The sequence below is a fragment of the Grus americana genome, chromosome 16, assembly GCF_028858705.1.
Source record: "Grus americana isolate bGruAme1 chromosome 16, bGruAme1.mat, whole genome shotgun sequence".
Taxonomy (NCBI): domain Eukaryota; kingdom Metazoa; phylum Chordata; class Aves; order Gruiformes; family Gruidae; genus Grus; species Grus americana.
In genome coordinates, this window is record NC_072867.1 from 15,780,889 (window position 1) to 15,793,888 (window position 13,000).

A 13,000-nucleotide genomic window follows, 5' to 3' on the forward strand; every position below is an offset into this window, starting at 1 on the left:
TCATTTGGAGGAGGGCAGCCCTTGCTGAGCTCTGCTCCCAGCCAGGGGCACAGTAGTAGTAGTAGAAATAATAATAATAATAATAATAATAATAATAATAATAATAATAATAATAGAAGACAATAAGATGGCCACCTTCGAGAGAAGAGGAACGGGCACAGGCAAGGCTCGTTTCTTTGGGAAGAGAGGAGAGGAGAGCTGCGCTTCTGCCGAGTGGCTGCCCCAGCCCCCGGGGGAGCCATCCCCTGCGCTCGTCCGGGCCCTCGGATGCTCCTCGCCAGCGAGGAGGAGGTCAGAGCAAATCACCGTGCCAGCAGCAACCGCTGAGCATCGCCACGCAGGAGCTGCCGGGGGAAGATGGCGAAAGGGGGTGAAAATGAGGCTTTTTGAAGGTTTTCATGAGTTTCCCTGTTCCAAGCAGGAATAGGGCTGGGCTCGCCTCACTGTGCCCCATCTTTTCCCCATCCAGCGGCATCTCAAGTGCAAACCAGACCCAGGGAGAGCAAGGAGCATCTCCGGCTTCTGTCTTTCCATTGCAGCAGTGCTCGGCAGCGCCTGGCACAGCACGGGGGAGCAGCCGGCTCATTTATCAGACAGCACTAAACGAAGACGCCGAAAGCCCGTCGCAAAGCCACGCGAAACAATTTTGCCTCCGGATCCACACCTCCACTGAAGCATCAGGACGAACCCGTGCACAGAGATGGTTTCTCCGTTCCTCCCCCCAGCGAAACACCTGCCCTGCAGCGGCCCCCGCGCCGCCTCGCCTGCTGGCAGGGAGACCGCTGCCGCGAGGATTTGGGGACCCGTTCAGGTCGGGGATGCCTTGACCCACCGGCCACGCTGGGGACGGACCAACACCACCTCCAGAGCCATGGCCAGGAGCAGCCGCGGCCGCAGGCTGAGCCCTGCTGCTTCTAGAGGGGGGGACAAACCGGTCAAAATTTACAGCCCTGCCGTGCGCCCTCTCCATCCGTGCCTGAAGAGCTGCGGAGCTGCCCCCTGCCCCGTGCCCCTGTCCCAGCCCTTCCCCACGTCCATCGCTGTCCCCCCAGGCGTTTAATCACGCGTGACCCATGCCCGAGACCCGCGCTGCCCCAGGACTTGCTGCAGGCGGGGGGTCAGCCCCCACGATTTCTTTCCCCACAGCCCAGCTGCTCGAGTCCTGGGCGCTGCTGCCGTCCCCTCTGCACAGGGGTGGGCGCCGCTGGGGGACACCGGGCAGGTCCGTGCAGACCCTCTGATGGCCATGAAAATTCCCTCCCTCGAACACTTTTGCCCCAAAAGCCAGAAGTTTGCAGGGCAGGAAGAAATTCTCACCATGGAGAAGATGCTCGCGGGGGGATGCGGGAAAGGGTTTGGTGATGCCGGCTGTCGCAGCCTCCCGGGACCACCGCGGCACAGCCACAGCCCAGCACCCCCGCCTGGGGCCCGCCGTGCTCCAACGGGCAGTTTGCAAGCTACGAAACACGTGAAAGACAAAACCAGATGCATCCATTAGGAAATTAAAATGAAATCTTGTTTTGAACTTTAATGGGTGGTGCTGCGCTGGGCTGTGCCGTCACGTAGGCTGCGGGGACGTGGGCTGCGGTGCTGCTCTCAGGATGTCTCCCCGATACTCATTAAGCCTCAGGCCACCCCTGGGAGATATTTTCATCTGCGTTTTAGGCTGTACCGACCCAGAAGAATTGAGTGCTGGGCCCAAGGTTGCCTGGTGGCAGCCCCATCGATTGCAAAATGCCTTCTTGTTTGGCACGTAAGGGGCAAACGGCCCTCGCTGAGGATGCTCCGGGGTTTGCTGCGTGGGGGACGGCGCTGCCCCGTGGGAGCCCTGCCCGGGGTTCCCCCGTGGGGTGCGTTAGCCGAGCCTGCCCCTGAGTGCAGACGGGGTGGCTGGTGCCGGCTCCCATCCCGACGTGCGCAGCTGGGGAGCGCGGATCCCACCTTTCCTCTCCTCCCTGGTGGCAGAGCTCCCCCGGGGACCACCGACGCCGGCTGCCATCCGCCTGGCACCCGCGCGGGCGAGACGGGACCGGGGCCCCACGGCTTCCCCCGCTCCACCCCTGCACCGGGGGGGACCAGCCGCCCCCGCACCCGTACCAGCCCCCTCATCTCCCGCCCACCCCACCCCATTAAGCCCTTCTCGGGGCTCTGGGGCTGGCAGCCCCCTTTGCTTTGGCACGGGGGGGGGGCATGGCCAGATCCAGCCAGAAACGCATCACCTGCAGAGCCCCGCAGTACAGAGCTGCTGCCCACCCTCTTGCATGTGCCCTGAGCCGTCCCCTCCTGCCCCAGGTTGTCTCCTCCTGCCCCAAAATGTCCCCTCCTGCCCCAGGCCAGCGTGGCAGCACAGTTGCAGAGTGTTGGCTTTTTATAATTTATTAGTAGGGCAATCTGATTTATGCCCTGCTGCCCCCCGCGACCTGCTGACAAACGAGATGTTGTATTTCAGGAGTTTATCCTGGGGAGCAAATAAATAAACAGAGAAATGGAAACCTCATGAATTTTTTAAAGAGCTTATCAAAATCTTTTTTTTTTTTTTTTTCCCTTTTTTGGAAGGCAGAATGACTGCAAGGGGAAATATCCCCTCCATCTGCATTCTCTGCACTTCTTTTCCCTTCAATCTCTTAATCCTCTTCCTTCCAGCTTTAATCCACAAGGTTGCCTCTTTCTTGTTTGAGGGTTTGTTTTTTTTTTATTAATTTCCCCCCCACTCCAAATAATCACAAAAACAACAACAAGACACCAGAGGCCCGTGTCCATCTTCCCGGTCTCGTGGTTCTGGTGAGTGTCCGCAGAAGCCTGTCTCAGCGTTACAACATCCTCCTTCCTTTTTTTTCCTTCTCCTACCCTAAAATGACCCCCCCTCGATTTGCAGCCACGGGGCATTTCTCCAGCTTGCAGGCAGCAGGGCTTGGGCTGCCTGCGCTGCCTGCGCTGCCTGCACTGGGAGAGCAGGTCCCTCCCTGGAGACTCCTATCACTGTCGCAGGTATCCTAATGAGTTAATTAAGAAAAAATCAGGGCAAGAGAGGTGTGAGCCCTCAGGGAATGGTTACTGGGAGATGCAGCCTCCAGGAGATGTTCATGTTTGTCCCAGGGGACCGTGGCCACGCAGCTGCTTCCCGGGGAGGGGGGGTGGAGATACCAGCATTGGGGAAGACCCTTAAACATCTCACGGCTGCTGGAGGGGGACCACGGTGCACGGCTCCCCACGCAAAAAAGGCAGCAGACTCACTTCATGATATTACCCCCGCTGCTGCCAAGGGCTGGCCCGTCCTTTCCAGTGCCTGGCATGGTGCCGGGGACGTGAGCGATGCTCGGGGCGCTGCAGCTCACACACACCTCCTGCCTCCGGCCCCCTGCAGACCCCAAAACTTGCCCCCGCAAGCAATTAAAAACCACCAGGGCAACCCCGCCTTGCCCCCATTTCAGCTCCTTCAGCTTGCTCCTGCCAAAGTTGTAACGATGGAAAATGTAAATGAAAAAGAAGAGGAGGAAAGGCATCCGCGCTGCCAGCAGAAGCTCATTAGTTTGCAGCATTTGCTGTTTCTTGGCTCCTCTGTTTTCTGCCCCACGTTGCTCAGGCCAAAGCGGAGACAAGCACCGAGAGCACGAGATTTGCTGAATATTGACTTTTAATCAGCTGCTCCCCGATAAGCCAGCCCAGCTCCCCCAGACATTGAAACCTCTGGGAAAGCCGGGATTGCAGGCACGTTTTCCACCCCGCGGGAGGTGGGAGCCCCCGCAGGAACACACTGGGGGCTCAGCCAGGCTGTGAATAAGTAAATGACTCGAATGAGGCTCCTTATCCTGCCATTCCCTGGAGGCCACCGCCTTAATAACCCAGTGCCTGGCAACAGCCTCGCACCAGCCTCATCCTCGGGAGGAAGGCAGAACCTCGTGACATGACCCCGGCACCCAGGGACCCCCAGGGCTGGGATGCTGCTGCAGCATCACCCGCCTGCAAAGGCCTTGGGCTCGAGCATCCCTGTCCCTGCTGGTCCCCTCCCGCTGCTGCCATGGGGACACTGGGGGACCAGGGGAAGAGAAACCCCTTTCAGCTGCACCTCTGCACCCTCCAGGTAAAAAATTTGCTGCTAAAAAGTTGACATTTCAAATCACAAAAGGAGCAAAATGTGGCTTCAAAACCAAACTTGTTTTCCCACATCCCGGCTCATTAGTGGCACAGAGCAAGAAAGCAACGAGTGATCCATTTAAATTGTAGATTCTGACCTTTATGCTTAAGATCTTTTCAGACATCCTGTTTACAGCCTTTTTGTGCTGGCACTTCATAATCCTCAAAATGAGATTTTATGCAGCCTTTTTTACTATTATAATGCACCACATCCTCTTTTTTCCCCCGCTGACAGCCCTCCTGAGACAGCCTGGGTAATCAGAAGTTTCTGAAAAGACCCATAAAGGAAGGCTGCAGCCTTGGCGTGGAGGAGGGGACGGTCGCTCCCGTGTCCCCGCTGCAGCAGGGACTCGGCGTTTGCCCCGAGCCCTTACGTGACGAAAGTCACCCCTGCGCTAGGGCACAGAGCGCCGTGGGTTCCGCTCTCCTGGATAAGACTGTGTGCAGAAACCTCAGCAGTCACCGTTGGCTCAAATCCCGATGTCCCTGACGTAGGGATTTATTTGGTGACATTTGTACTTGGGGACGCTTAAGGCCAATGTCAAAAGTCCCCCGGCAATAACCTCCAGGTCTTTGGGGTGAAAAACACCCTTGAAGCCCTGCAGAATTGGGTCCTGCTGGTGCAGCATCGCCAGGAGCGGCTCAGGCTGCTGAGCGCCATTCGGAGTCGCTTCGTTTACATCGCGGTCACTAAGGAAAATATATTTGCTGTTTCAGGAAGATCCCTGATTGCTCTTGGGGCAAGCCTAGCCCAGAAAAAGCAAAATAAAACAGTCTTTGGAAGTTACTTTTGCGAGCGCTGTTTTAAAACCAATGACTCTAAATTTTCCCTCGCACCCATCAAAATGGCTGTTGAGCAGCTAATCTGCCAGAGCCGGCCAAATTCTTGTTCCTCAGGCCTGTGCGTGCTCCAAAAAACCCACAGGCATGTGTTGGCATTGCTCAGCTGCTTCCCTCACCCCTGCTCCTCGCCTGCCTGCTGCACCCTCCGTGCATACGTATGCCCTCCGCGCATATTCCAGCCCCGAGCTCCCGTGGTGCAGGAGAAGGTTTAAAAAGAAGCCGACAAGGTATTTGCAGGAAGCAAACTTTGTTCCGACGGATGCTCGTCCAGGGGGAAGGCACCGTGAATCCCATTAGGAGACTGGGAATCGCAAACGCTGCACCAGGTGGCTGCAGAAAAGACATGCCTGTTTTTATAGAACGCAAGACGGAATTGCAGGTTTCGTGGGGATAATGGGTGCGTTTGGAAGCAGGGAAAGCCCTCAGGTGCTGGGACCCACCGACCCGCAGCGTGGGGCTCCCCGGGCAGAGGACTGCGTGGCTGCTGGTGCTGCTGTCCCCAGCCGATGGCAGGTCCCATCTCCCCCCAGTCCCCCCCCAGTCCCCCGCAGCCTTGGCCGGAGGGAGGGAGCGCTGCCGGGGCGTTTGCATGGCCAAACCCAAGCAACCTAGTACCGGGAGGATAAAAATAGTACAAAGAGCTCTTCAGCCCCCAGCCTGGAGCTGAGGCAGCGCTCGCCAGCCTGGTTTCCTATGGAAACGAGCTGCCGCGGTCCGTGCGCCTGCCTGCGCCTGCCTGCGCCTGCCTGCACCTGCCTGGGGCAGTTTCGGATGGCTCCCTCGCACATGGATGCTCTAGCATCCAGCATGGACTGAGCTGAGGCTGCAGTTTCCCTCGGCGGGGACAGCAGCAGGATCCGTCCCTCCCCTTCAGCCGCTGCTTTCCCGAAACTCCAGGCCTCCCCACCGCTGGCTCCGGGAGCCGGGGCTGCCGGCAGGATGCCGGGATGCACGAACCCCGGCAAATCGCAGGGACAAGCGGCCCCCACTGTGGGCACATTGCTCGGGGTCCCTCCGCTCCCCCGGGGCCAGCCGGGTGTGTCACCCAGAAAATTGCTGCCCTCCGAGCCCGTACCCCTGTCTGCAGCAAAGATGCTGGTGAGAGAAGGGTCCATGGCCGCTGAAGGGTGCTGCCTCAGTCACGGCCAGGCAGGGGTATTTTCTCTAGCTCCTTTTTTAATTATCTCCTGACGTGGAGGGACTCGATGTGTGCCGTGGCCTGGCGTGCCGGGGGAGCAGGAGGCACGCTGCCGCCGTGTCGGAGGCAGCACCGGGCAGGCGATGGGGCTTCCAGCTGCCACCGGCACACCCTAAAAATCCCCCCCCAGAGCTTAAAGTTGCCAATATCCCTTCTCACCTTAATCACTTTACAATCACAATTTTTCCTACTCTCAGAGTCGGGAAGTTTTCAAATTATTTTTTCATCGATCTGACACAAATATTTTTTTTTAATTTTTTTTTTTCTTTTTTGCTAGCCCCACTCAGTAAATCTCTGGCTGGACCCGAGTGCCGGGGCAGCCCTGGGGCCGGGGCCAGGTTCCCGGGGGGGGAGCAGGGGGCCAGCATCGCCCTCCGCACCCTCAGCATCCCTTGCCCTTAAGCCCATCGCCGGTGCCGGGGCAGACCGGGAGCTGCTTTCCGTCACCCACCTCATTCCTAAACAAGAGGGGGAAAAAAAAAGAAAAAAAAAGAAAAAGAAGAAACCACATAAAAATAAAGCAGGGAGGCGGCTGGCGGGGGAGGAGGGGGGGTTGGCTCGGAGGCCGGAGCGGCGGGAGGGAAGGGGTTAAGCGGCAGGCAAGCGCTGCAGGCCGGCGGATGGAGCGGAGCCGCAGCGGAGCTGGATGGAGACGTTAAGTAACGGCGCCCGGGAGCGGCTCCGGGCAGAGCCGAGCGGCAGCCGCCGGGCCGGCCCCCCCCCGCGGCCGGTATGAGCGGAACCCCGGCGGCGGGGCAGGGGCAGGGGCAGGAGCAGGAGCGGGGGCAGGGCCGGCGGCGGCGGTGCGGGGGCACGGCGGGGGCAGAGCCGCAGTGAGCGCCCGGCGGCCACCCCCGGCCCCGCCGCTCCCGGGGGCGGCCGGCGCATGGAGCGGCGGCGGCGGCGGCGGCCGGGCCGGCCTGGGAAAGCGCCCGGTGCGGGTAGGTGGGAGACGGCGGGGGGGGGGACACCGGGGCGGCGGGGGAGGGGGGGGGGCTCCGCCGCGAAGTTGGGCTGCGGGGAGGGGGTTAAAAACGGGGGGGGGGAAAAAAAAAAGGTGAAAAGCGCAACACATGAAGTGAGGGGGGGGGAGGCGGCGGGAGCCCCAGGGCCGCGGCGGAGGGACCCCGGCAGCCGGCACCGAGCGGGGGGCAGGGGGGGTCGGCTCGGTGGGGATGTGCGTGGGAAGATGGGGGCTGCGTGTGCGGGGAAGTTGGGGGTGGGTGGGAGAGCTTGCTGGCTCCCCAGGGGTTAAGGATGCTTTGCAGGAGTTGTTAATAATTCTCGCCTTGGCGGAGATTTTTCGCTCTGTATTTTGCTGCTTTCGAAAGGGTTTCTTGCTTCGCAGAGGAGCGGGAGAGAGGCAGGGAGAGAGCTCTCCTCCTCCTCCTCCCGAGACTTTGTGCAGGAACATCTCGGCAAGGGAAATGGGGAGGGATGGTAATCCTTCCAAATGCATCCTCCCTGTTTGGTTTCTTCTTTCGATATCCATGCTGGCAACTTACTGGAATATTTTAATATAAAGTTAAAAAAAAAAAAACGTGTGCAGGAGAAGCAGAGGCAGTTGGAGAATCGCGTGAAGGTTACCTTGAGCTGAGCATTATGAACCGTTTCTTCCGTGAAGGCAGGATTAAATAAACTTTCCTGGCAATCTGGAGCCAGGAAGCACAGTCCGGCAGTGGGGACCAAGCCCCCGGCCCCGGGGTGCCCCCACCCAGCCTGGCCCCAGCCCACCCGCACCTTCCCACCTTGCAAATGCCGAAACCTTCCCCTCTTCGGGGTCTTGTGCCGAGATATCCTGCGTAACGGCTGCCCCTTCCCTGGGCTCGCGAAACCGCTCGCCTGGCCGGGTGGCAAGTGCTGGCTGGCCCTTGTTATGCCCGGTGCCGTTAAGCACGAGGGATTCCTCCGAGCCGGGGCTCATTAGCAGTTATTATTAGTTATTGCATGCGCCGCTCGTGCACGGGCCTGGTGGGGAGCGGTGTGTGGCCAGGGACAATTGCCCGTGGGGTTTTGCTCAGCTTTTGGGTGGCTTTCGCAGAGCCCTGCGCCCGAGGAGTCGAGTCCAGCCTGCGGCAGCAGGGCTGCAGGCGCTTGGGTCTGGCACGGCTCGCCCCTGCCCACATCTGGCGTTAGGGTCCTGGTGCTGCCCCTTTGCAGCTGCCTGGGTGGGACGGGGAAGCCCCCACGGTCCCCTCGTCCCCTCGCAGCCAAGCTGGGGCGTGCGGTTGGTTTTCCTCTCCCAGAGACAAAAGCCTCGTCCTTCCTGGGGATCTTTTCCCCAGCCCTGGCAGCAGACCGGGGTGCCACCAGCCCCGCAGCGCCATGGCAAGCTGCCCACGCTCTCACCCTGGTCACGGGCTCTGGCCAGCCTGGGACAGCGTTACCCCATCGCTGGCTTCCAGCTGCACCACGCTGAGGTTTCCTTCACCACTATTTTCTTTTCCTGCTCACTGCAGCCTCACGCTGGAGCCAAGCCCCTGCCCGGCACCACGTCCCCACGCAGCCCCACGCAAGGCTGGGCTGGGTCCCCAGGGCCGCCTCTCGGCACCCCCAGCCCTGCAGGCTCCCACCCGAAGTCGCGCTTCCCAGGGCTGAGGCAGGATCTCCTCCCAGCTTCGCCCCATGGGGGATCCAGCCCAGCCTCTCTGGGGATTTAGCATCTCTCCCAGCTCGGTCCCAGCTGGCCGGCAGATGCCAGGAAAATCTTTGCTTCTTCTAATCTCCTGTCCCTCTTGGGACTACCAAGTCCTCAATCACCTCGAGCCGTGCAGGGAGCTGGCTGTGCTCCGGGACAGAAATCTCTGTGCTTCGGTACCTCCTTCGCCATGTGCCGGTCCCCCCTGGAGCCCGGAGCTCAGCCTGGGGTAGGGGGACGAGCGTGGGGCAGGGGGACCTGCTGTTCAGCGCTGCTCAGCGAGGAGTGAGACGTCCACCCCGCTGCCGGGGACATCCATCGCCCCAGGTGGGACAGGAATCTCCGGGGCGCGGGGGGAGCAGGGGCTGGCTCTCGCTAGCGTGATCCTAGGCAACGTGGGAGGACCCAGGGGAATACATCAGAGGGGTGGGATGTGATCCGTGGAGCTGATTGCTCTCTCTGTGGATTTGCAGCGATCTCTGGGCTCACCCTCCGCTGGGCAGTGCCCACCGCTCCCCGGGCTGCGGGGGATGCCGCCCCTGAAGTGGTCTGGGGGTTTCCATCTCAGCTGGCTCCTTTTGGGAAGCGCTCCAGTGCGACGCTCCAAGAAAGAGCCTGTGATGTGCTGAGCTTTCTGCGGTGAGCTGCGATGTGTGGGGGTCTGGCAGCGCTGTCGCAGGAGCTGGGGGGGGGAGATGGCTGCTGTGTGATGCCTCCATCCCTTGGGGACAAGCAGGGGCAGTCACTGTCCCCTGTCCTGGCCACCCGCTCCCAGCCCAGTCTGTCCCCTGTGCTGGGCTCAGGGTAACCTTGGTCCCTCCCGGAGCCCGCAGCCGTCACGGGAAAGGCAGATTTCTTCCCAAACTGGGCCTCCATCTCCCTCGTGCAGCAGGATGCAATGCTGCTGGGTGTGCAGGAAAAGAAAGAAATCAGCCCCCTGGGAAAGGAGGCTTTAAACCGAGGGCTGCAAGAAATAATCTTTCTCAGTATATTAATTTAAATAGGCTGCAGAAGGCATTGTCTGCTGCTTGAAAAGCTGTTTTTCTTAATTGCCCCAGCGCTGCGTATAATCCCAGATTACTGAGGGCTGAGTGAAGTCTCCGTGGCAGAGACCTGCAAGAGCTGAGCGTGGGCTTTACAGGCAAATTAGTTTTGGCTCTTCCCCGCCTGGGAGGCTTGTGGGGATTAATCACGGACGGAACGTGCCGGGCCCTCCCATAGCACCCGTGGAAGATGGTTTGGTGGGGCTGAGGCACCCCCCCGGGGGGGGGGTCACACCTCCCAGCTCCCAGCTGAGGGTCCCCATGGACCTCATCATGGTCTGTATGGGATTGATGCCGCCGTATGTGCCACGAGGGGGTGGTCCTGTAGGTGCTGCTGGTGGGGTGCACCCGGGTTTTTCCTGGGGGATCTCCCTTTGGCGCCTGGCAGCTGAGTCTCGTCACCTCCCGTGCAGCCAGGAGCCAGGACTGGCTCCAGTGCTCAAAACCTCGGGATGAAACCACGCTGCTTGGCCGCTGCGGTTTGGCTGCGGGGTTTGTTCCTCGCCGTTAAGCACAAGAGAGAAAACCAGCAGCATCACGGCTTTCTCTGAAACGAGGAGCCCGTAGGCTTCGGCTGTGATGGTGGCCGCAGCGTGGGGTTGCTTTGCCACCGCGGCGGGGACGGTGCAGGGGTCTGTGCACACCCAGGTGGCCGGGATGCTCACGGAGCCAGCGGGTCCCGGGGCTCTGCCCCGCGCTGTCCCCTCTGCCTGCGCCAGGATACGGCCCAGCCAGCTGCCGGAGCGGCTGGGGGGGGCTTTGGGGCTGACGAGCAGTGCCTCTTCCCGCGCAGACGGGCGCGGGGGGCCGTGCACCCCTCGGGGGTGGCTGCGGGGCTGGCTGCCCGCTGCCTTCCCCACCGCAGGACGGTGGCTGGCCCTGCCTGCTGCAGTGCTGCCGGCGGTCCTCTCCCCGGCTTGGCCAGCCCCTGCATTGCATCTGAGAGAGGCCAGCCCTTAGATCTTAAACCTCGTCCTCCCCGGCTGCTGGAGGAGGCTGCAGGCAGCGCTTGGTCCTGGGGAGGCTTTGCTGAGCTGGCAGCTGGCTGGGATCCGGCCGTGCCTCCCTGGGGGACAGCCCCTGCCTTCCTCCTGCCCTTCTCCTCCTCCTCCTCGCCCAGTTCGGAGCAGCCCTGTGTGAGCGAGCATTCCCTCGGGTGCACGTCTCGGCTCGCTAAGTCTCACTGAAAACCGTAACTGGATTTTGCAGACTGGGCATAAAATACCTAGAACATAATACGTATTAAAACTCATTAGGTTAAGCCCATTTGCAGATACACAGCGTTGTCTGAATGAAGTTAAATCACCTTTTTCACAGGGCTTAAGTGTCGAAAGGGTGCCACGGGCAAGGGTGGCAAGAAGCGGGAGAGGGAGCGCGGACCCCGCGGCAGTCTGGGGAGCATCCCTTAGTGTCCCCTAGACCTCCCCGGGGTGATCTCTCCCAAACACCGCTGTATGTCACCACCGACACACGCCTGGCACTGTTCACATCCAAGTGGAGCTCCCGTTCTGGCCTTGCAAGGAAAAATGTGGAAATAATGGGGAAACAGAGGTTTCTCAGGATTGCACGTGGGGATGGGGCTGACGCCGGCAGCCGGGATGCTCAAGGAGGGATGCCGGGGCCGGCGGGGGTGCGGTGGGTGAGGGTGGTGCTGGGTTATTCATTTCTATTGCTGAAAGCAAAGACGGATCCTGCCCGCTCCCCAGCGCCCGCCCTGTGCGTGGCTCTCCAAATGCAATTAGCCACAGTAGCAAACGAGGGAGCTCCCTGCTCCTTCCACACACGCTCTCCGGCTCTGCCAAAGGAAACCCGGGTACTGGCAGATGGGATAACGCTGACGGAGAGAGTCAGGTAACACACGTGCTTGGGATTGTTGCAGATTAATTAAAATACTAATAATAATGCTGTAACTTAGGGTGCATTTCAGCAGCCGGGATGGGGATACCGGGTGCGACGGCTGCAGCATCTCTGCTGTGCCGGTTCATTTAAATCATCCCACCGATTCCCCGGTATCCTCTGCCTGCTTAAATCTGCGGAACACACGGCTATTTCCTTCTCTGCCTTCGGCATCGTGGCGTGTGCTTTTTAAATGATTCATGGCTTAAAACATTTTTCTTTATGAGCCACTTTCACACTTGCAAGGGGAATTCATCCTACAAGAGCCTGGAACGAGCTTTGATGTAATTGCATGCAGAGGAACAGAGCGCGAGGCAAAAACCCCCCCCTTTTCGGCTCCGCTTGGGCCATCGTAAAGCAAAATACAGGAGGAAGCGAGCGGAGCCCCGCAAGCTTCTGCGTGCCGCGGCGGTGGGATTACCTGGAAATCAGTGGCCTGAAGGCAACTGCATTTCTTTGTTTTCAGGGGCTGCACCCCGGCTTGGATTTGTTTCGGGACTCCCTGGTTTGCCCCATAGCAAATCGCTGCCCCGTGCCGTCCGATGGCTGTGGGGTCTGGGTGGGGGGTCGGCATCCCCTGGGCGGGGGGTCCGGGGCGTTCCTGGGAATTTGCAATCCCGGGTAGCTCAACAGCAAACGTAACGTTTAAAAACGGGGTTAAACTTAGTTAAATCAGCGTGGTTAGATAAAATAGCCCTTCTGGGACGTGCTGCAGGCCATGGGCTTTTCTGCGTAGCGCTGGCCGGTCATTCTCAGTGCGTCGAAATAACCCAGCCCGGTGCCTCGGGGTTTATTTATAACTCAGCCCTTGCAGAAACAGGCTGGTGCACGGCGAGTTTTCATCCTCTGGAGAGCGGAGGGAGCGCTAATAGGAGGCTGTGCAATTAGCACAGCCCTGTTTCTGTGGAGCTTGAGGCCTTTTACAGACATTAATCAATTAGTCTGGGGCAGACTCGTCCCTCCGGACTAAAGGATCTGCGATACCTCCCAAGCTCGGTGCTTCGTGCCCAGCTGAGCTTGTGGCTGCGGCTTCCCCTCGCCCTGGGCACGTACTGAGACTGTCAATAAATCTTCTCCGGAATATTTAAAAATCAGTTTTTGCCCATAAATGAGAAAGCTGCCTAATTTCGGTCTAAACCCCTCCATTGATTCCCAGCGAGGAGGAAGATTTACAAACCCTCCAACACGCTTGGAAATCCTGCACAAAAAAAATCTATCAGCAGATGGGCAAGTCCTGCTCTGGATTTA

General features: G+C 59.7%; 1 protein-coding gene across 3 annotated transcripts in view; it reads left to right on the top strand.

Annotated features, from left to right (window-relative positions):
- Positions 1-6,768: 6,768 nt before the first annotated feature.
- Positions 6,769-13,000, top strand: part of WSCD2 (WSC domain containing 2) — a 29,641-nt gene continuing 23,409 nt past the window's right edge. For 2 of the 3 annotated variants that reach the window (XM_054844915.1, XM_054844917.1), the window contains exon 1: positions 6,790-7,116. Coding sequence is in view for 1 of the 3 variants with exons in the window: in XM_054844917.1 (XP_054700892.1) it covers positions 7,062-7,116 (55 nt within the window). In the remaining 2 variants the exon portion in view is untranslated. Of the gene's footprint in view, positions 7,117-13,000 lie in introns of all 3 variants that reach the window. The other variant, XM_054844916.1, reaches the window with a different exon arrangement.